Below are 23,145 nucleotides of genomic sequence, written 5' to 3'. Positions count from 1 at the left end.
TTCAGAATTTTTACAGTAAGCGATCCGCCAGACAGATGTGAACTTGGAAAATGACGTGTCCCTATTAGATAAATGTGCTCTAGAAGATGTAATGGAAAATAGGGTCATGCAAGATCAGAGACGGAAATCTATTGCTGCATCAGATTAGAAAACATCAAGAGTCTGAACATTGATCAAAATGACCTTAAAGTGGGGAAGAAGAAAGAGGACGGGAAATATGTTGGTAATATATCCAGAAAATGGGGGCAGCAATAATAAGGTTTGGTGGGGAAAGTAGCAGCAACAGGGATAATTACCTAAAACAAATAGACTCAAAGTGAAAACATCTGTGCATGTGAGTATTTAAAGGGCCATTCTGACCCAATATTTTCCGTTATAATGTGTTGCTTGCTGCAGATACTCTCAAATGACATTACTCATCCCTGTCACTGTATAGTCCAGACTCGTAAGTCATTTACTCTGCCTCTGCTATGGATTCAGGTGAGACAGATATGTCAGTTAATTTGCGGTAACACATGAAACAATTTTGCTTTTAGATTCAACCATGTGCCATGAAGACATTTTAGCCATAGATGACAGAAGATAGAAAAGAAGCTAAGCTGAGTCTCATTTACACCTTGAATAACTCACAATGTCAGGGAAAAGTATTGGTACCAGTTGAACTTTGTGACACTCTCACATTTTAGAATTTATTGTAATTCATTTTAGACTTTTTTTGTGACATAAAGGAAGGAATATATGATGTTTACGCTGAGCTAATTTGTAGAACCAAATTAACTCAGCTGATAACAGCCGAACTCTTTTGAGTTATGTCTCTAACAGTATTGTGGAAATGGAAACAAATATATTTTGCCATTTCTTTTTTGCAAAACACCTGAAACTCAGCGATGGACTTGCTGAACGGTGAACATTTTGCAGCCTCATTTTCTTCCATGACAGGACTATAAGTTGCTCTGTCCAACGTGTTTTCTGTTTTGTCAAGCTTCTGCGGTCTGCAGATTAAAAACATGTCCATAGCATCATGATTCATGGCTGGGATGGTGTATTTTCAGTGTGTTTTCCACCACACAAAGTTTTATTTTGGTCTATTTTGTTTTGATGACAACAGATTCTCCCACCTCAGCAGTGGATCTCTGCAGCGAGAGTTACTGACTGCCTCTCTGCTGCTTTTGTTGTTTAATGCTCTCTTTCCCAAGGCCATGTCTGAGTGGGTTTGTGCCATACTCCTTCAATCTTAAGATAAATTAAATGGTGACCTGTGAGATTTTCAATGTTGTACTGCATATATCAAGATGTGGTTTCACATTATGATTTATAGCACTCCACAACTTTACCTCTGACCTGTCTGGTTTATTCCTTGACCTTCATGCTGGTGTTTCTTGGTTACTGTTTTCTAAGAAATCCCTGGAGTCTTCACAGCTGTATTTAAACTGAGATTAAATTACAATTTGCTGCACTCTGCTTGATAACTATGTGACTCTCGATGGGAATTGGTTGAACTCGATTTTATTCTGATATCAAAGTGTGAAGATGGTTCATCCATGCCACAACATATTTATTGGATTGATTTGTAAAAAAGAAAAAAAAAAATAAAAAAAAAAAATAAAATAATTCTTCCACCACAAAAAAATGAACCACTACGTAAAAAAAAAATGTGAAAAAGTTAAAAAGGTAATAATGGTTTTGCAAATCACTGCAATAATTGGTAAAGACTGTCTTACATTGAAGACATGTAATACTATAAAGCTGGATTTGTTTGATTTAATATTACTTGAGACTGAAAAGTGTCAAACATTAAGAAAACTGACTAGTGGCAAAAAAGCTGCAAATTCATTCTTTAGCTAATAAAGATCTTTGCCATGTTTTTTACAGCCTCAACTATTCCATTGAAATTCAATCTCCAAGGTTACCATTTCAAACTTTCAGAGTGATGAAAACAAAATTGTCTCACCATGTGTTAGTCACATTGCCATATGAAAATGAATTCAACAGTACTAAGGAATCCGGCAGAGTTTCTGGTGGGTGTATTTATTTATTTTTACTCACTGTATTCAAAGCTGCTTGCTACATTAAACAATAAAAAGAAAGTTTCCAAAAAGTTTACTCATTTCCACTGAGCAACTGACAGTGATACAAGGCAGGCACTAGTTAGACAGTGTGTGTTGGAAAATAGGGCATAAAAGTCAGTGAACAATTTCATGAATAATGCTAATACTACTAGTTTGTCTCTCTAAAGAATGGAAAAACTTCTTAGACACTATTATTGTGATATTTCTTTAGACCAGGCATTGAGGTCTCACGTCCTGTACATTGTAGATGTGTCTCCTCTTCAGTATACCTGATTCAAATAAAGAAGTCATTATATGAATATTCTGTCAAATAATGACCTCTTTGACTGCATACTGAGGAGATGATTCAGCCAGTTTATTCAGATGTGTGGGACCAGGAACATATTCAATAGTTACAGGACCCCTGCTGTACACGAACAGACTTCTGTTAATTGAGTTTTCTGTAATTATGAACATGTTCCCCATATTATCTCCCTTTGATACAGAGAAATGCCTAAGACTAAATTTGGTCAACCACAATATATAGCCTATATTAACAAGTCCATGATGATTAGAATTTTTTTTTTTTTCCAAAAAATCCACAATGAGATTCGATTGTTGTTTGTACCATGCTGTTTTAAAATGTTCGCTCTTAGAGTTTTAACTTAATGAAAGCACAATGATGGATGTTCTTGTTCATTTCAAATATGTGCCGTTCATTTAACAAGCTCAACAGCATGTAAATGAAGAAACAAGACGTAGTAGAGTAGAATTTTAATTTGACCATTTTTGAAAGACTGCTTATTTATTCACTTATCAGAAAATCCCCATATCTTCCACAATAAAAGCCTTCTGTTTACTTCTTATGAAACTGGAAGTTTGGACAGGGAGCGTGTGAACGCTCGCAGATGCTGCATACTTTCTAGTTCTCGCCCTCTCTCACGCCTTATCTTTCACACACATGTGCACAATGGCAAACAGCTGTATGTGACTTGTGTCTGTACAGTGAAAGAAGTCATTCAGTATGAATGCAGCATGCCTGTATTCATTACCCAATCATATACCTTATTAGAAAGGGTTTTTATGTTGTTGTTTTGATTGTGTTCTCCAATTTAATGTACTATTATTCTTTTCTTATGTGGCTGCTACCAAAGCACCCTAGCTAAATGTCTTGATTACAGATGGCAGAATGCAGAATGCGATGTTATTAATTCTTCACCATAGAACACATCAGTAATCAGAAATCAACAGCAGAACTGAATTTTAAAAGCCCAGATGTTGTAGTACATGTTCTATTTAACTTATGCCACATATGAAAAAAAACAAAACAAAAAAAAAAACAAACAAAAAAAAGAAACAGCTTTCAAGTTCTAGGCAACGGGGTCCTTTTAGGCGACCTGGCCTGGATAATACCCGTGTTAAACGGACGGCGGAGTCCGGCGACGACAGGCGCTTAAATTCCGTAACAAAAGTATGTTTTTATCTTTTTAAAAAAAAAAATCTTTTTTTTTTCTTTTTCTTTTTCCAAAATCTCTTTCTCTTTCTTACTGTTTATTCAATGTCACATGCTGTTTTTAATTTGTTTTTTAATTATGTAAAGCACCTTGAAAATGCCTTGCTGCTGAAATGTGCTATACAAATAAAATATGATTGATTGATTGATTGATTGATTGATTGATTGATTGATTGATTGATTGATTGATTGATTGATTGATAAAGCAGGGCCAGAGAGACACAGCCGGGGTGCCAGAGCAGGTTCGTTCAGCAAAAAAAAATAAAAAATAAAAATAAAATAAAAAACATGCTGGACAAGTCATGCCAGCAGATGTCTTCATCAGGCCAGCATGCCTGATGAAGACATTGAGCATTTAAAGTGGATTAGTTTGTCACATTATCAATGCTTAGTACTAAACATTGTATAAACAATACAGTTATCTAACTTATTTTCTATTCATTCATCAAAGTTCAAGTGGAGAAAAATAGCTGAAAAATCAATTCTTTAGATGGTTCATATTCATATTGTGCTGAAGAACATACAGTGCAGACATTACGGTACATTTATAATATAATATTATCTATGAACATATTAGCAAATCAGTAAGATTAAAAGTAAGAAGAGTTTTAACACGGAGAATCAAAGAGTATAATTAGTACAATCGTTGTCATGTCTTGTGTTTGCAAGCCATTTTAAGCTTTCTCCGCCTGCACACAACTTTATTTAGACCTCAGTTTAGGCCAAGTAGACCAAAGCTTCTTATGTTATACATGAGACGCTTTGGTCATTGGTCCTAGTATTCTTTTACTATTTTTGAAGTAGGGATGTAAAGGAATTAATCTTATTTTTTTGTTGTTGTTTTCATTTATTTTTTTGAGCAGGAAATTGGCTTAGATGGCATACTTGTAGCTATGAATGTTTATCATGCGACTGGTTGTCTACAACTGTGTCCATCAAAAAAGAACATTCAGTAAATCACGTCGGTCGTGTTGCAAAGTGAAATAATTTTTAAAAAGCAGCAAATATCACATGTTCACCATGAAAGCTATGAGAATTTCCATGCTTCACTCAAATCTGAGAATCTGAAATATTGCGTCTCTCATGAGTATTGTTTATGTTGCTAATTGGAATTTTGTCTTACAAATAGCAGAACTTTAGTGCATAAATCGAAACTGCTGTACCGGTTAGATTTGTCTGTCACTGAGGCCTGATTTCCACTTTCTACGTGCTCCAATAGCATGTTGGTTACCGTACATATCTACAGATGCTCGGCCGTCTGCGATTTCCCATCTTTTCACCCTCTTTCTTACTCCCCCTCTCAGCCACCTGGCCCTCTCTCTGAGCCTGCTGACTGACCAGATGCACACTGAATGGAGCAGACCTATGAGAGGAGAGGCAGTGATTGTTATTGATGAATATTCTGTCAAATGCAGACTGCTACAAACCTGTGCAAATAAAAAACGAACAATAAATTATTTTGTGATTGAGGGAAATCAGTATGAATACTGATAACGACTCAGTAAAACCTGTGCTATTCATAATTGATATCAGTTTTTCTTTCAATAGTGTCACAACTTACTTATATTATGCTTCTCCCGAATGATACATACTTATTTAACTATTTTATCCTTGCCTTTTTTAATTTCATACATGTCAAAAAAAAAGCATGAGATACTCATGAGCTTAAATTATAGTATTGTTTTTATTGCTGTTAGATACTTTCATGAATATAACGATACACAATCAACAACAGTCAGATCTCCTGGGTAAATGAATTATATTGTAATTTTTGATCTAAGAAATTGCATTACATTGAATTCCCATTTATTTTGGTTTTGGTCAACCAGTTTGACTAGAACAGTGACAATTATCTTGAATTTTCTCCAGTTTACGCTGATGGTCATTAAAACAGGTCTTGTGTTGAATGGCAAAAATTTGTACCCAAAAAGGAATGAAAAACTACTAGAGTTTCAAAGGTATGAATGGTGAAGGGTTGAAATAATCAGTTGTTAAACATCATCCATCCATCTGTCCCTATCGTCTTCCTCCTTTTCTATATCCATCCATGCATAGATTGCCTTCTTTTTTTTCCCAGGGTTAACAGGTCTAGAAAAACCCAGATATTCTTTCCCCAGCAAAACTCTCAAGGTCACTCTGGGGCATCTGACCAGAAATGAAATGTGGCCCCTCAATCAATTCCTGGTTCTGGTTCTAACATCACAGTCATACAGTAGTCGTCTTGCACTCAGAAGATGGTAGGTTTTTTCCAGTTTCCTCCTGTCACATATCAGTGTGCCTCTGGGCAAAGCATTTAAACCCAAGTTGCCTACTGACCTGCATTTTACTTGGCTGAGCTCTTTCTCCACCACAGCAGAGGCAGTTCTGGCGTTAATGCAGATATGACCCAAATCCATCCATCCATCTCCCTTTTCATCTCACCATCACCCTTGAACAAGCAACTAAATACCTGAACTCTTTCACTTGAAGCATTCACCGACAGCCAACCCTGAGGGGAACATGCAAATATCAAACCTCAACTAAGTATTTTATGCACAAATGCCCAGAATAAGGACTGCTATAAAAATCTCAAAATTACAGTCTGATAAAAATAAAATACAGAACTTTTGAAGTAGGAAATTCGCATAAACATTGGTGTTTTAGAGTCTGGGCCAGGGACCATTATCTTGACCTGCATTGTGTCTGCCACTTGTGCAAAAGGCCAAGCATGAATCAGTTGGAGATTTAAGTTTAACTCAGCAAAGACAGAGAGCAGTGGATAGGGAGCAGAATTGCTCGTTCATGCTCCTGAAGTGTCCCCCCTTTTTGCTTTGGCTGGAGATTCAAAGCTGAGTTGATGCATGAAAGAGACAAAAGACAACGTCATCTTACGAAAGGAGACTGCATAGACGGCATAAAAACTCTTTAAAGAGATCTGTACTTTTCTCAATAGGATAGAGGGGAGGGTAGAAGGGAACGGGACTAGAAAAGACCCGCCCTAACGCATATGCAGATGCATATGCACACACACACACACACACACACACACACACACACACACACACGCCTATGATTGTCTCCCTTTGGCACAGCTTCTTGTTTAGCCTTTAGGTGCCAAAGCAATTAGTTATGTTAATTGCGGGGTCCATCGCCGGTGAATGCAGGTTGAATGGGGCCAGTCTGCATTGGAGGATTGGCCAGAATCCATGTGGAGAGTAGGAGGTGGGGCTCAGTGGGAGGCAGTTTGTGACGTCTCTGGAGCGCTCGACCCATGGAAACAGGGGAGAGCATAGCATGTGGGAAAAGTGGGGAGGAGCTTGAGCTGAAAGGCGCAGAGTGAGAGGATAGGAAGCTCAGAGCCTGAGCGAGCCAGCGTGAGAGAGGAGGCATATTCAGAGACTCCATCAGAGAGACTAACTTAGGTACAACAGACTGTGTAACAGGAATAGACAGTGGCAGAGAGCTTTGCATGAGAAACATCAAAACCTCAAGGACAGAAGGGAAGTAAGCGAGAGTATTTGAGTTTGTGGAGTCCTGTGTTTGCTGGTCTACTCGGTTATCCATCTCCATCTGGGTGCCATCTGTGTCTCTGGCTTTGGCCTTCACTGCGCTGGAGCTCACATATGTGGGAATGCAAACACATGCCTGACATATGAAGGCGTGGAGTCACAAAAGAGGACAAAAAGCAGAGGACAAGAAAACTCTGCCACTGCAGCTGACTTTCTTCAAGGACTGAAGAGTGGACTCTACTAGAGTGGAGGTAGGAGCAAGTGGTTTCAGTTTACTTTTGTGTTGCTACGGTGTGTATTTGTATTAATTTGTCTCAGTAGTAAAGTAAGTGAGAGTTTGTTCGCTGGCAAATAGTTCACTTTGTGTGTGTGTGTGTGTGTGTGTGTGTGTGTGTGTGTTCAGTCCTAATTCCCAAAGCTGGTCTGTACTGTACAGATGGTACATCATCCTCTCCTCTTTATCTCTTCATCCTTGTCGACTCAGGTATGAGGGAGGCTTTCTTAACTTGTGCACAGCTTTTGCTGCCATATGGCGAATAACATTAATTATTACATAAAATGATCTTTCTGAAGTTCAGAAGACTAATTTTCTGCACTGAACTTGCTGAATATAATACATTTTAATTCAGCAAGATTTCAAGAAAGAAAAAAAAAACAGCTACATTTTAATGTATTGCACAATGAACAATTTGCTTTTTGTGTTTTTTTCTCTTATATTCTGTATTTTTATTCTTTCTTTCACTTTTTGAAAATTGAATCAAATCAGTAATTTTGTGATGTCTTATCTGCCTCATCCTCAGCTGTCATTTAACCAGAAAGGAATCAATTCTTCCACATGACAAGCAGAGCAGAAGAAACTAGGTAAAGAAAAGATGTGCATCTGTTGTACAGTATCCTGGGCATATGGGAAGAGGAGGGAGACCGCTCTGTATGGCTTTCATACTCGGTCTAAACGTGGCGCCTTGACATTAATGGGATGTGGGAGCAAATACGAGTGTTGCACCACTGTTTGCTCTCTCAATGTTACCCAGGTACACCTCCATGCTCGAGAAAGCATCTTCCTGTTTTTTTTTTGTTGTTGTTTTTTTTGTTTTTTTTTCTGTGCAATCTGACAGGCTTGTTGTGAGAAAGAATCAGACAGAGAAAAGAAAAAGGGACCTGGCCAGTGTCATGTCAGACTTGCCCAGGCCATCAGGGAGATAGGAGCGACTAACTGTCGGCTGCACAGCCTCAGAGCAGAGACCCCTGTCTGGTCTTCTGGATTTCATCATATTCCTGGCAACAGGCTCTGTTTTGTAGTGAGTCTGAAAATGTGTTTTCATGGAGGCCATTCCAATTATTTTAATTTTTATTCAGAAACCTTATTTTTACCTGCCAGGCCACTGTCCTCTCTGTTACTTGCATTGCTTTGAAGTTCCTTATCTAGTCCATGATAAGCTCATGTTTGAGTTGGGCAGTGAGCCTAAGTCAAACATCTGTGGACCAGGTGTACTGCAGATATTGTGTCTGCTGAGACTACAAGGTTACTTGTCTTATAGCTTTCTTCACCTTTTTTATCTTTCTGACCTCAGTCCCAGCTGTGAGTTTCTCTGCTAAATGTGTTGGAATAAATGGAGAATAAGAGCACAATGACCCCTGCCCAGTTGCTCTAAAGAATTTGTGACAGATAGCCCCCCCTCAGTTTCCTCATGTACGCACACAGAACAGAGCAGCTGCTTGTGGAGTTTGCTGCAGGAAGTGCTCTATTAGTTCCATTGGCAAGGGCGGTGATATGTTGCCCCAGGGCTCAGCAAGAGGTTGTGCATTTGAACAGAACGTGTATGGAAGCTTACAATCTGATTTTCGCATAACCTCCTTGTAGAAAAAAGTGCTTAAAAAGTTTCATCATGGGAACTGGTAAAAAGCGATATGATATGTTTTAGTTGACATAGAGAGGTGCACATCAGTCTGTCAGCGTTAAAATTTCTCTCTTTCTCCCTCCTCCTTCCTCTAATATTTCATTCTTTTTCTTTATCTAAAGTGTATGAGCAGTGGGTTCATCGGAGGGGCTTACTGACCGTTCACTTTTCCAAGAGACTTGCTCGATGACCCAATACAAAACTTTTATTTACTGGTCTTGTATGGTTTAAGAAGCCTAAAAGACGGGGGAATGAGTTCCATTCAATGGTTGATTGACAAGAGGTGTGACAGGTTTCATACTGTCTATATCTTAACTAAACAATCAAAGTCCAAAGTAGCTGTAACATTAACATGGTATGGTTTTTCTATGCGATGCTATGTTTCTGCAATGATGTTAGATCCACTCTTAAAGTCCCTTCAATGCAAAGAATACAGCTATAATGCAATGGAGTCATAATAAAAATACATATATAGTCAGCAATTTCCAAATATGTTTGATGAAACAAAACCAATAATACCATTGTTCATGCTCAGAAGAACTAAAAAAAGTGTGAGCTAAGTTGCAAGGTCCATGGGTTGAGAAGAAATTGGTGGTGTTGTCTTTCTCCACGAATTGCTTGCTGAAGTCATTAATTTCTCCAACCTTCTTTTGACCCATATCATTGTGAGAAAGTCTAAAAGTTACATTTCATAGGCTCTTCCTGCCTCCTACGATTTACCATTTAAACACAAAACTTTTGGCTTTTCTGAGATTCCGTCAGCAGTGTTTTCGTGCTTCAATATATTGCTCCTTGTGGTGTGTTCTGTGACATTTACAAAGAAATTGTAGGCAACCCCCTGGCATTATGCAGCAAAGGCACCTAAACTCTTGCGAAAAAAAAAAAAAAAAGAAACACACTCATCCTCCACTGTTCCCAGTGTCTCATTCTTCACATTGTTCTGAGCACAGCTGGCCTCTTTGTTTTACTTATCTGTCTCTCTGAGTGGTTGTTGAGCACTGCTCTTCCATACAGCTGGGCTCTGGGCTTACCCACAGCTTTGTTTATGTACTCTGTGAACCAAATGTGCTGCTCTGCCTTGCTTTAATTCATTGCATCACCAGAGCTAGAGTGTGTTAAATCAGGATCAATTCTTTGTTTAAGCCTGGTGCTGTAGACTTGCCTTGTTGGAGCATTTGTCCCGCTCAAATGAAAATTCTCTTGAGTCACCAGTGTGGCAGTGGCGCGTGCTGATAGCAACATCTGGTTGGACCTGAGCCCAGTCAGTCAACTGGGCTCTTAAAGCCTGTCACACCTGGTGTAATGCAGGCCAGCCCTATTGTTAGCTTTGTTTCCTCATGTCTGGGGCTTGCACTTTGTTTTATGGACTCCTGCAACAGACTTGATCAGTTGGTGTATTACTATTGCCTTAGAGAAAAAGCGGCATTTATTTGGTAGCAGGTTAGGTTTATGGTCTGTGTTTACAAGATTCAGGAGACACTCACTCCCAGTCATCCAGAAACACTAAGGCATGTACATAATCAGCATGTTCCTGATATTTGCTTGATGTATTTGAAATGTGCAGAAGAAAATGGCCAGTAAACCAACATTGTTGTAACACTTAAATGTTTCCCCGTTCATCACCCGGATTATAACACATGAACCAGGGGCTAGCCAGTCCTAGACGGCAAGATTTGTTGTCCAGATGGACAGATAATCTGCTGATTTTGAGTAGGTCTGAGAGCTTGGCTGATACATTTGAAATGTCCTTGTTAGACCGCTGTTTAAATTTCAGCTCAAGTGTTTACACATGTCCCAGACAGGCTTTAAAAGGGGCGTATTTGTTACTGAGTGGCAACTGTCCTCCAAAATCAATTGATGGCAAACCCACGTCTTGTTAAATGGCGCCTATTTTCAGCTCCTTAAGTCTTTGCCCAGCTTTACAGGTTCCCACTTATTTCTTTATGATTGAGCTCAAATTTCAAATCTTTTCAATTCAAAGTTCTAATAATACAAAAACTACAGTTGCCATATATTTCGGCTATGCATCAATGTTGAATCAGAAATACAGATATTGGTTGAATAAAGCTTTCAATAAGGTATTTTACTACACCAGAATAGATGGTACATTAGGCCTGTTCATAGTAAAATAAAGGATATTTTGAAAAATAAAAACCTTTATCAATGCTTTCATGAAACCGAAAGTGGAAAAAATGGTATGGACAGCAAAAGTAACTATCTTGATCATCATAGTGTCTGTTTTGAGGGCCTACAAATCACATCAGTTTATTGTTATCAGATGGTGACTAATTCCTATTATATATTTTTTTCCACTAGCTGATATAATCCCAAATCCCAAATTATAGATTTTGTAGGTTAGTGCATTCAGATGCTGTCCCGTCATTCTTAGCCCAACTACATGACTTCACATCCACGTGGACACTATGTGTCCAACATCTGCCAAACCTCCCGCTCCCTCCAGCATCACATCACCAAACCTCTTTTTATTGCTCATTCTCAGTTTTATGGACAGCGTCTGTCTGCCTTGCCGTCCCCTCTTACGTTTTCTTTTTCAGTTTGCCACTAAGTACATTTCCATCCATGTTTTTTTTTTTGTTTTTTCCCCCTATGTGGCATGCTGGATTACAGCAATGTTTTTGTAATTATCTCACTGAGCAAAAAAGGTTATGCAAGGGCTTCTCCCAGCATTACTCTGTCACAGGGACATGTGAGGAATTTATTTCAGGGATATTACTTTTTCACATGCATACATGACAGCCCTGGTTTTTTCAGATCTGTTTATTATCTTCTATAGTTGTCCATTTCTGTCACTGTATACACTTCTTTTTTTTTTTTTTTTGCTTTCCTCTTACTGTCAACCTTGCCACCTCCCCAATCGCTCGCCTTCCTCACAGAGTGTTGACATTGGGTTTTATCCAAATATGTAGTCTACAGGCCTGGAAGGTGGTAATGAGAGCCAAGAAAAACAGCCTGGCTCTGAGTCTGACAACCAGGCTTGTCTTCCTGATGAAACCAAATGAAAACAGTATTTTTTTTTCTCCTTGTTATTCCCTCCCATCCTCCATCTTTACCTCACAGTTCAAATCCTCCCTTCGCCAGCTCTGGCGCCTGTAAATTGATGACTAATTTCTTCATTCCTGTCAGAGCTGGGTTTAAACTCTCTCAGGGTCTTAAAAGGTTTCGCTGTGATAACACAGTAAAACCTTTTAGTTTTTAGGAAACTACATACAGCTGTTTTGGAACATTTGCAAAAAAGAATTCAGGGAAAAAAAAAATTCCCCGTCTCACTTTATATGTTTTTAATTTAAAAATTGTGTTTGTATGTTTTAAGTTTGACTCAGCTTTGAATGGGTGAGAAGTCGTGCGGTCCCAGGGGAGAAGTAGCTTGAACTCAGTAAAGTAACCAAGGACACACGTTTTAGAGATGTTTTAACACCAAGCTATTTAACCTGTTATTTATCTTCTAGGTTACAACAATTGACATTTGGGGGGATCATGCGCGCACTGTTGAATTATTTTTAATGGATGTGATTGTGTTGCTGCCTCTTTGTGTGTGTGTGTGTGTGGGTGGGTGAAGGTCAGCAGGGAGCGCAGGATAGAGGAACAGATGTGTGCTGTATTGTGACTGTGTGCGCGGACGGACGGGGACCAGGTGCAGCCTTTGTCTCCCCAGCATTTAAGTCCACTCGCTCGCATTCAGCTGCCTCGTGCCTCCCCTCCCCCTCTCCGTGCCCCTCCGCCTTCTTTGCTTCTCTCCGTTGATAGCAAGGCAGAGATGTGTATTTATATGTGTATGGGTGGATGTCGGCTGGGGCTGCCTTGGCCTGGAGGAGGAGGCTTCAGCAGCCCCTTATGCCTTCCCCCCTCCCTCACAGGTGACTGTTGGAGGTCCCAGCTGGCTTGCTCTTGGCCGATTAGATCCATATGGTACAGGAGGAGGAAAGAAAGCCTGGTTAATGTTCAAATCAATCGCTGCTGTCTGTGCTTTGGGCTGATTTTCTTTTTCATAGCATATTATGCGAGGTCCAAGCATCGAAGAAGTTGAGAAATAAACAGCCAGAATTTTCAAGAACAGAATTATTTGACTTTTATCAATCCTGTGCAACACATATAGGATATTTCATCGGTTATTGTCAGTATAAATAGATGGTTGGTGTTGAATAATACCAGAGACAATATGGGTTTTCTTGATAGAGTTCATGCTCACTGTAAAGTTTAATAGCCAGTGTTCTAAAGTCTTTGAGTCTCACTCTCCTATTTCAAGTTATAATTTGAACAACAGATGCCACGTTCCTGTTGAATCTAGCCATGAGCCAGTCAGCGGTATCAAGATGTTCCACGGTTTCAGAATTGCAAGCATTTTCCATATACCCATAAGCAGTTTAAAGTTTTTTTTTGTTAATGCTCAAAAAAGTGCCAGGCAAGGAGATTTCTCAAACTCTGTGTAGCAAAGAGTGTTATAGCTCTACTCCTCCCTCTCTTGTTGCTAAATGCTGATAGTCAGCAGTATGAAGTGGAGATGGATGGACAGAAATTGTAACATTTCATTCTCTGTAAAGAAGCACAGTCATTTCATTTAGTTGAAAAAATTTTTCTGTCAGAGATGAGTTGAAAAGAAGACGATACAAATCTATATTTGTGCTGTTTATGTCACTCGAACACGGAAACATCAAACAGTACAACATTTCAGTTCACAATTCTTAATACCCAGCTTCACGACTTTTCCATGATTGTTCTGCATTTTCTCCATCTTCCCATCAACATCGATTGTCCGTGCTGTCACACCATGTTTTTTTGTGGGGATGGTGTAAATCATAGATTTGTAATGGATTACAACCTGAATTCTAACATGTACAAAAACAAGTGATCTCATGAAGTCATAGTATTTCCACTTGTAGGTTCAGTCGGTGTGCGATAGGTGGTCTTATTAGTTACAGCTACATGTCCTGAGAAATCTCACTTAATCTTCCAGATTGAAAAATTCTCTCTGGGTACAAGTCTAACTTGGTTAGCTATTCTTTGCTACCTTTCATTATCCAGTAAACATGCTCTAAAGCTTTTGCTTGCATGATGCTAGCTGTGTATGTTAATGTTTTGTTTACTCAGTTACTTTCCAAGTCACTCCACTAAAAAGTGATAACTTTAAGTCATTACTATGGTGTGCAGGTGTTTGTGATTGTTAATCCAAAGCCCTAAAGAATCCTCCCATTCCAGATGCTAAAACTTCTTTATTTTTATTCTCGGTGATAAATTACCCCTCTATGTGTTGCATCTTCTCTCACCTCATCTATTTGACAGGACAGAGATAGCAGAGTGCTCAGCAGGCCAACACCTCACAGCTGCCAACCTTTGGAGTTTAGTCTTCAGAGTTAAACCCAGAGCAAGATACACACTAGCGCTGAACATATATGCATTTATATATGTCCAGGCATGACGTATGTTTATCCACGCATAATAGGTTATGCACCCTCTTATTTCACAAGGGATAAGTTCAGGTTTTTGTAGCATTTTCTTCTTTTTTTTTTCTTGATTTCAACACATTTGCTCCATGTTGTAGTTCAACAAAGGCAATTGCGTTCTCTTTCTCAGTTTTAGCCCCATTTCGAGTCATCGCCTGCGGATGCAGAGGCAATTAACGCCGGCTGAATGTTTTAATGCAGACGAGTGTCACCTGAAGCTGAACAAACAAGGAACACCTGGCTAGCAACAGCCATCACCATAGATGTTTTTTTTTGCTCTTCCATACCTCCAATAGCAGTTGATATAGAAAGAAAATATAATTTATATTTATCTCTAAATAGGCAAGGGAGAGAAGAGCAGCAAGGAGTGGGAGGAGAAAAGGAAAATGTTTTGGTTACAATAGCCACAAATCTTAGTGTCAGTTATATATATATGCTATGAAATTACCTTAAATTACGTCCCCCGTTTCTTTCAAAATGCATTTTATTACGCCCTTGTCCATGTGTGTTTAGGAGTTGTATGTACCTTTGCTTTGTTCCATTACCGCAAGGATGACAGGTGGCATTTAGACCAAACACCCCACATCCTCCTTTGAGCCAATATTCACCTGAGTTAACATTAGACCACTTTACGCACTCGGCGCTTGTGTGTTTTGTGGTTGCAGTGACAGCTGCCTCCCCTCTGAAAGTCCTAACGTCCGTATACAACAGAGCTCAGGTGCTGGCAATCCAGATGAAGTCATCCAGCTATGTGTGCCGTCTAATTGACAAGCAGAGGCAATTCTCTGTGGGCTGACAGCAATACATGAACACACACCTGATGTCTCCTGTTTAGGCCATTACCTCTGGCTCACGACAGACACTACCATCTCTTAAGATTGCGTGAACACAGCTGCAACCTAATTTCCTAGCTCCCTTTAAAAAATGGGTCACTAAAAAGTTGTGTTTATTTTCTTTGGCATTATAAAGGCATGTCCATCAAAAGCTGTTAGCCGTTTGCAAGAATATTTAATCTTAATATAAAATTTGCAAATTTTTCAAAAGATAACTGTTAGTGCAAGCCAGGAGACAATATTGGATATGTGTGTTGTAGAAAATTGTTTACACGATAACAATGTTGACACTAAGGCCATATGCCCCGTTGATTCTGTTATTGAGATGTCAGTCTAATTTCCTGGCCATACGGACAGAGTGCGCAGGGCTTTGGAAGCGGTGTGTGCGTGCGCGCATGCTTGCTTGCCGCAGGCTGCTTCCTGCGGTGTGCTGGCAAACCGCGCATGTGGTGGATATGGCAATCCAAATGTCTGCGTAGATCCCTCCTTCCTGCCCCCTGTGTCGGTGAACAGGTGGAGCGATGGCAGGCAGGCCAGAGGGCTGAGCTGAGAGAAAGGGGAAAGAGAGGTTGAGGAGGACTGGAAAACGAAGGATGAACAGTCAAAGCTGTATAATGAGTTGAGACCCAGACTGCCAGACAGAGAGTCTGCACATGGGACACAAAAAGACAAACAGGACTACGAGTAATGTGAAGAGTTTAGCAAGGTTGAATGAAATATATTCAGAGTACGCATCTCAATTTGAAATTTCATTGCTCCTTCTAGCTAGCAATTTTGCATGATTTTGTACCATGTTTGTTAAAGGCTTTTAGATTTTGCTTTTGACAGCTAAGCCCCTTCCAACTTAACCCTTTATAAACTGGAAAGCTATAGCTCAAGGCTATCAAGAGTTCATAGCTGTGAAAAACGTATAAAGAGCGCTATTGAAGCTGAAGCCCTAAAACCATGAAACCACTTTTTAAAAGCTGCTCTCCCTTGACCTGTGACCCATGAGACCCTGCTTGTCTATTAATTGTCAATTCTTGAAGCAGTTAAAAAAGTCTGATCCACTCTAAAGGGAGACAGGACCCGGGCTTCATGGATCTCTTCGAGACAAAGACGGCTTCTGATCCCACGTAGCCCCCTCTCCAACCACAACCACGCCCCCCGCTACACTCTCTCCAAACCCCTTATCTGGTGGTCTTATTCACAGTCAATAGCATATTGAGAAGTTGGGTTTAACATTCAAAAGCTTTGCCGATCTTGTTAGTAAAGCGTGAAATGGCTCCGTCCCTTTCTCTCCACATCTCTAGGCTCTTTCTTCAACCCCCCCACACACACTGTTTAGTGGGGTTCTCAATGAGGGGGCATTCTACTCTCACACAATAGACTTCTTCAGCATTTCTTCTGCTATTGATCTGAATGGGTGAGAGTGAGGGGCTAAACTTTAGACATCTGGTTCTTTGATGGGGGCAGGGCGGTTGGTGCCCTGGCAGTATGTGTTGTATGATGTGAAGTGGGTTTAGGTGTGTGTGTGTGTGGGTGTGTTGTGCAGTGGTGGTTCCTCCACAGCTACACACTTGAATCCATTTCATTAATATAAATAGTGAGCTAATAGGTGAACTGGCCTTTTTGTTGTGTTTGCATTAATACTTGCTTTCCTTTGAGCTGTCCACTGTGACGGCTTTAGCTGAAGTCAGATATTTCAGTTTTCAGAGTGTTCAATATCCAATTATCTACATTACATATTTGTATCTTCTGGACATACAAGTTAATTTTGAATATCTTGTTGTAAAACTTGTCTTAATTTAGGAGGACATTTTTTAATTAGGCTCTGACCCATAAGTGACCTCTTGCTGTCCTTCCACAGACAGTACAGAGAAGAAGAGCCCTGCCATGCCCGGGTCGCCTGTGGATGCTAAGACTCATTCCAGATCAGCCCCCAGCAGCAGCGCCAGCTCCACAATGCCACCCCTGCCTTCTGTCAACCCCAGTGGCCCTCGTCCGGCCTCCTTTTCCACCACAGCATGTAAGAAAACTTCCAAAATCTCTGTGCATTCTTGGTCAGTTGTCGCTTCAAGTTGGCTTGCCATTTCCCCCTCAAACCTGATTTATATTCTTAAAGTAGAACTACTAGTCCAGACTTAGAAAGAAGGCTTAGTAACACAAATAATTTTAGAGCATCTGGAACCACTTATCGGAGCTTATTTTTACTTCACCTCTCCTCCCCAGTGACAAATGGGAATCATCATTCCCCACCAACGCTGAACGCGGTGCCCTCACCACCACAGCGTTACAGCAATGGACCATCTTCTTCTTCATCTTCATCGCTGGCTAATCAACAGCTGCCGGCCACCTGTGGGGCTCGCCAGCTGAGCAAGCTGAAACGTTTCCTGACCACGCTGCAGCAGTTTGGCAACGACATTTCTCCCGAGATCGGAGACAGCGTCAGAAGCCTAGTTCTGGCCCTTGTGGTAAATCCTTTGATGTTTAAGAGAAGGAGGGGGAAAAAAAAGGCAGTATTTTGTAGAAATTCATCTGTTCACTGTTTTCCTACACTTAACTCTGCCTTTCTCCTAGAACTCAACAGTTACCATTGAGGAGTTTCACTCAAGGCTTCAGGAGGCCACCAACTTCCCCTTGCGGCCCTTTGTTATTCCTTTTCTCAAGGTAAACATACCTTCCCCCTCCTGACTTTCTGTCAGATCATTTCCAGGTTTTGGTTGCAGGCAGCAGCTTTATTGTCTTTTCCAGTTAAGTAACATATAGTCACCCTATTTTCCTCCATGCTGTCAAATTAGCTACCTCAGGAAAACCCAGTTTGAACTTGATCTGAACAATACAGGAGAAAAAATAACTTCCCAAGATGCAGCGTAACAATCAATAGCCACCTTTTTGTGTAGTATTGATGACTGCATAAATTTCCTTGTTAATGGTTTAAACCAATCAGGACTTCATCTCTGACTTGACAAGTAGCAGATGAGTTCTTGTCAAACAGCCTCTTGAGGCTCTTTGTACCTAGTGAGTTTGCAACAGTATACCTTTTAAAAGCTCCCCTCAGCAAAGCAGCCCATAAATCTTCAGTCAGTTGTAGCGCTGTTCTTTAAACACTCGAAATCTCTTCTTTTTTTTCCACACTTATTTCTGACTTACCTTTGGAATCCCTCCATCTGTCTTCCAGAAAGGAGAATTCTCTGTTCTCCGTCTTCTACTAATTTACTACAGAGGAGTCGTCTCCCTCCTAAACGTTATTCCAACTCTTTGGGAGCTTTGCAAGAGATGGGACCGATGGGGTAAATTTTGTAAACAGGGAAAAGAGAAAGAGGTGGCTCAGGAGGAGACGGGGAAAAGTGGGAATTCGGAAGTGTGAAACATGCCCATAAAGTGTTCCCATCTCTTTTTATGGTCTGTACTGCGCCATATGGAGCCGCTGTCCCTTTTTAAAAGAGCATTCAGCTTTCAAGGCACCGCCAAACTAGCATCCGCCTCACTGAACCTCAGAGAGCCCCTACATGCAGCACATGTGTCTGCTTTCTGGGGGCCTCAGGGGAAGAAGGGATGTAGAAAATCCTGATAGATAGGCACAGGGGCGTAGTTGAGGATCTTTCAGGTTTGGAGATCGCATGAACTTCAACTTCAACAAAGATGTCATATTCAAAGGGTAAGAGGTGCAGTTTAAGAAAAAAAAAAACTTTAAATACCATTTGGGAGTGCTCTGTGATAGGATGAGGTCAGTCATAAAATGAGAAGGCAATGGTTATTTATTTGGTTGCTCAAGAAGAGAGAGCAGTGGGGGTGAGGAAGTAGTGTAATTGCAAACACACTGGAGTCTGTTCCCAATTAGGGAAATACAGGGAACAAAAGCAAGATGGAAAGATTCAGCAGACAGACACGGATAAATATGTACATGTGGATGTAAAAATGGACAGTGCAAGGGAGGATAAAGTACTGGAGCTTGTGCATCAATTGTTTTGAAATGTTTTGAAGTCTTGGTGCCATCATGCATAGTTTTGCCGTAACCAACACAGTCTAAGTGTGCTTATCCCTCCTGCTGTGTGGGAGGTTAGCAATCATCATCAGTGGTAGTGCTGCCATTTTTTATTTGAATTAGGAAAGCCACAGCCACTATGGAGGCAGCCACAGAACAACACCCAAAGCCCAGCTATACAGCCAAACCTCAAGAAGTCACGCTCCCTGTTCTTTGTTTCCTCTCTCTGGTGCCAGATCTTTACGGGAACTCCTTGGCCAAAGTCATGTTATCTTGTTCTGTAAACTGATGCGTTGTAGTGTATCCAGTTATTTTACAGTTATTTTTCTCCTCATAAATTAGTGCCATTGATATTTCTCCCACAATCTCTATTAAAACAAACCCCATATGATGCTGTTGTACTCTCCCGTGCACTTTTTGAAATCTGACTGTTTTTTGGTGATGCAAGAATTTCATCATATATGGCTTTGTGTTTGAGTAGATGTGGTTTCCATTAATCAGGCCTTAACTGTGTTACTGTCAAGGCCAGTGGACTAATTTAAAACAATATTATTGTATATTTTGTAGGCAAACCTTCCCCTGCTGCAGAGGGAGTTGCTCCACTGTGCACGAGCAGCCAAGCAGACCCCAGCTCAGTACTTGTCTCAGCATGAGCACCTCCTGCTAAGCACCACCATGACTTCCTCTCCAGACTCCTCTGAGTTGCTGATGGAGCCTCCTGAGGCAGGGACAAAACGACACAGCCCCAGCAGGTTAAATGGCATTAGCACGCATTCTTCTAAAATGAAGCTCTGCCTAAATAGTAGGTTTGCAGAGAGACGTGTTCACTTGAGGACCACTTTCTTGTGTTTAGGGCAAAGGAGAACGGCTTCCATGAACGTCCTCCAGTAGCAATGGAGCCTGCAGCTAAACGGATTTGCACCATCAGCCCCGCTCCACGACACAGCCCCGCCCATCCGCTGCCCCTCACTGCCCAGCTTCACCCAACTCCTCCACCCTTGCAACACTATGCCTTGGATGACATAGCAGCTCCACACCTCTTACACCGCGAGCACAGCCAACGTGTGCTGGAGATCCGTGAACTTAAGGACAGGCCACGACTGCCTGGTAGGTGACAGACATGATACTTGTGATACTTGTTGCGGTGCTTTGAAACATTTCTCCTGGAGAGTATTAAAGGTACAGTGTGTGTCGGCTTTCAAATGCTTTTGAAGTGTGTCAGCTTGTGACTGAATGAAATGCCTTACTGACTCTCAACAACGGTCTTATATTTCATGAGGATCAGTGGAGACAGACACTGTTGTTTTTTAAAATTTTAAGTTTTTTTTTGTTGTTTTTTTTTATATGACTGGCTATATAGATGTCAGTTTGGATAAAAGACGATCAACAACTGTTAAACCCAATTAAGCCCAAATGTTGCTGCAACTGAATGTTAATATGTCTGTGCAAATGATAAAGTAAACAAGTCACTGAAGGAACAAGAGCACTGGAAATGTGATTTTGACAAGTGCACATTCCTTTTTGTCACATTTGAACCTTATGTTGACTTAAGCACATAGATAAATTGAGTGAATAGATAAAGCTTAAAATTACATTTTTCACATTGACATAGTTTTAATTAGTTTACCAAAAATATGAAACATCAGTATTTTGTGTACTTTTTCTACACATGTAGACACGTCTTCTTTAAATCTATTAGACGGTCATGCAGGCATGTGTCGATCTAATAAATCACTTTGCTATAATCAGGAAAATGTAGAAAACAGTCCTACTTCCTTCCGTTTAGCTCCTGCAAGTAGCTAAACATGCATTTAGAAAATCGCCACTAAAACAGAAACGCATACATATCATATTTTAATCTGTACGCAGTAATGGGTGGTCTATGTGTTTGTTTAAAATCTCGGTATATCTCTGGAGTCCAGATATGTGTATAAACAGAGCTGTACTGTCCAGGCAGGGGGAGTTTGGTTCTACTCTGGTGTATATCTGCCCCTCCATTTGGAGCTTGTCAGCACTTAGTGGAAACAGCAGTAGCTCACACACGCATACACACGCATACATGCAACAGCACATACACACCTATGTATTCGGGGTAGAGGTGCCGTGTTTACGAGGCCTTTAGTCTGTCTGACAGCCTCCTACCCGCCTGCCGCCACTTAACTCACAAGCACACACACACAAGGATAAACACATCAGTCCCCCCCCCCCCAGTCGTAGCTTTGAACTGATGAACGCTGATGAGATCCAGAAGTTGGGAAGATTTTTGGGAAGGCAAGAGTGTGTGTGCGTGTGTTTGTGTTTGAGATTGTGCGTTCATCTTTCGTCTCGTTGCCTTTTTGTTTTTTGAAAAACTCAGATTGAAGAGATGGTGATTTCCATCATTGTATGCCGTGCATGTGTGTTTTAATGCAGTTCCTATGTTTGTGGACATGGGTTCAAGATGTTTTTTGGCTTCTGCACGAGCTCTACCCCATGTGTGCAAACTGTTATTTCTCTTCAGTGTATAATTAGATATTGCCTAAGTCGAGCTACGATGGGAAACACATCCCTGTGTGTATGTGGGACACAAGGATCCACAGCGAGTGTCAGAGCGGCTGGTTGTGTTTAGGAGTGGAGCCACTCCACTCAGCCTGAGTGTCTCCCTGTTGGAATGCCGTGAGCTGCAGAAGGGGAGGTGCTGTGGGAGTACTGTGTGTGTCTGTTTGTGTGTGTGGTTGACAGCTGACTTCCAGATGTGTGCAGGCTCTGCGTGCTAAGGGTCTGTTTTGCATCATAGGTTTTCCCTTTCACTCCACCTCTGTTGCTCACTGTCCCATGCCTCTTTTTCTTTTTTTTTTGGGTTTTATTTTTCGAAGCGGTAACCTCAAATCGCTGCTGTCAGGCTTGATATTTTACGAGCTTCCATTTTGACTTTTAACTTATTTTGGTTTTTTGAGCACAGTTGGTACTGGAGAGATTTTTTTTTTTTCCCGCTCTGACGTGTATTCAGGATGAACAAACAAATCTAAAAGTGTATATTTCTTGTGATATTTCATATCTTTCACTCACTCTCATTGTCACTTGTGACTAATGAGAGTGAGTTCAAAGGAATGTTAATCACATCAGCCCTCTATCTCTCTTGTGTGTGTTCTAATCAGGCACTAACGGAGGCTATCGTGAGGAGCCGGTGGACCACAGACTGACAGACAGAGAGTGGGCTGATGAATGGAGGCATCTGGATCATGTAAGTCTGCAGGCAGGCACCTCTGCTGTTAATGGTTTGTGATATAGCAGGAATGTAATTTGTTTTACTAAGGTCCCGAGAAGAAATGTTTCAGTTTTCACAGCCTTGACAGTAAAAATAAATTAGAGTGACACTTCCTGTTTGACATAAAAGCTACATTAGGTGTAAATGTATTTTTCAGCAAAGGCCAATGTATAAAATGTTTAAGGGCTCTCAAGGTGTTTGTTAGCTGTCAATATAGGTTTTAATTGTTGAAATTACCCTTTATCATAAGCCAGCAGCCCTTTGGTACTTCTAGTACCACCACAGTGGAAGACATTTTGAAGCAGTAGTACAACGGGAACAGTAGAAATGAAAGGCATTCTGTATTTATTTGAACCAATTACATTTTTATCTCATTAAATCTTTAACAGAGTACCTTATCTTTTAATGAACACGTCGCTGCAGTGCTGGGAAGTTCAAAATGCAAAGTAATGCATGCTGGGAATTGACGGATATAGTAGGTCCTACTAGATTTCCAACCTAGAACTGAAACACAGTTGAGGTTGAATAAATCTTATTCCCTGATGCAGTTTTTATTTTCAGAGGTAAGTGTAAGCTGAAGTCACCAGTACTTGTTGATTCACTCTCATCAACTTCACTTTGTTACTGGAAAAATTTCCAAAAGCAAAAAAAAAAATAAAAAATAAAAAAAAAAATAAAATAAAAAAAAAAAT

General features: G+C 40.5%; 1 protein-coding gene across 3 annotated transcripts in view; it reads left to right on the top strand.

Annotated features, from left to right (window-relative positions):
• The first annotated feature begins 6,840 nt into the window (after nucleotides 1–6,840).
• The window catches only part of cbfa2t2 (CBFA2/RUNX1 partner transcriptional co-repressor 2), a 21,966-nt gene continuing 5,661 nt past the window's right edge, over nucleotides 6,841–23,145 (top strand). The window contains exons 1-8 of one of the 3 annotated variants that reach the window (XM_007548106.2): nucleotides 6,841–7,300; nucleotides 7,850–7,910; nucleotides 17,089–17,247; nucleotides 17,451–17,692; nucleotides 17,799–17,888; nucleotides 19,774–19,958; nucleotides 20,060–20,313; nucleotides 22,344–22,429. In XM_007548106.2, coding sequence (XP_007548168.1) covers nucleotides 17,115–17,247; nucleotides 17,451–17,692; nucleotides 17,799–17,888; nucleotides 19,774–19,958; nucleotides 20,060–20,313; nucleotides 22,344–22,429 — 990 coding nt within the window. In that variant the 5' untranslated portion in view covers nucleotides 6,841–7,300; nucleotides 7,850–7,910; nucleotides 17,089–17,114. Of the gene's footprint in view, nucleotides 7,301–7,477; nucleotides 7,534–7,849; nucleotides 7,911–17,088; nucleotides 17,248–17,450; nucleotides 17,693–17,798; nucleotides 17,889–19,773; nucleotides 19,959–20,059; nucleotides 20,314–22,343; nucleotides 22,430–23,145 lie in introns of those variants that run through there. The other 2 variants (XM_016669744.1, XM_007548088.2) reach the window with 2 other exon arrangements.

Source organism: Poecilia formosa, unplaced genomic scaffold, assembly GCF_000485575.1.
Source record: "Poecilia formosa unplaced genomic scaffold, Poecilia_formosa-5.1.2 Scaffold2, whole genome shotgun sequence".
Lineage (NCBI taxonomy): Eukaryota > Metazoa > Chordata > Actinopteri > Cyprinodontiformes > Poeciliidae > Poecilia > Poecilia formosa.
Note: the sequence above shows the minus strand (reverse complement) of the source record. Positions and strands in the feature narration are given on the sequence as shown.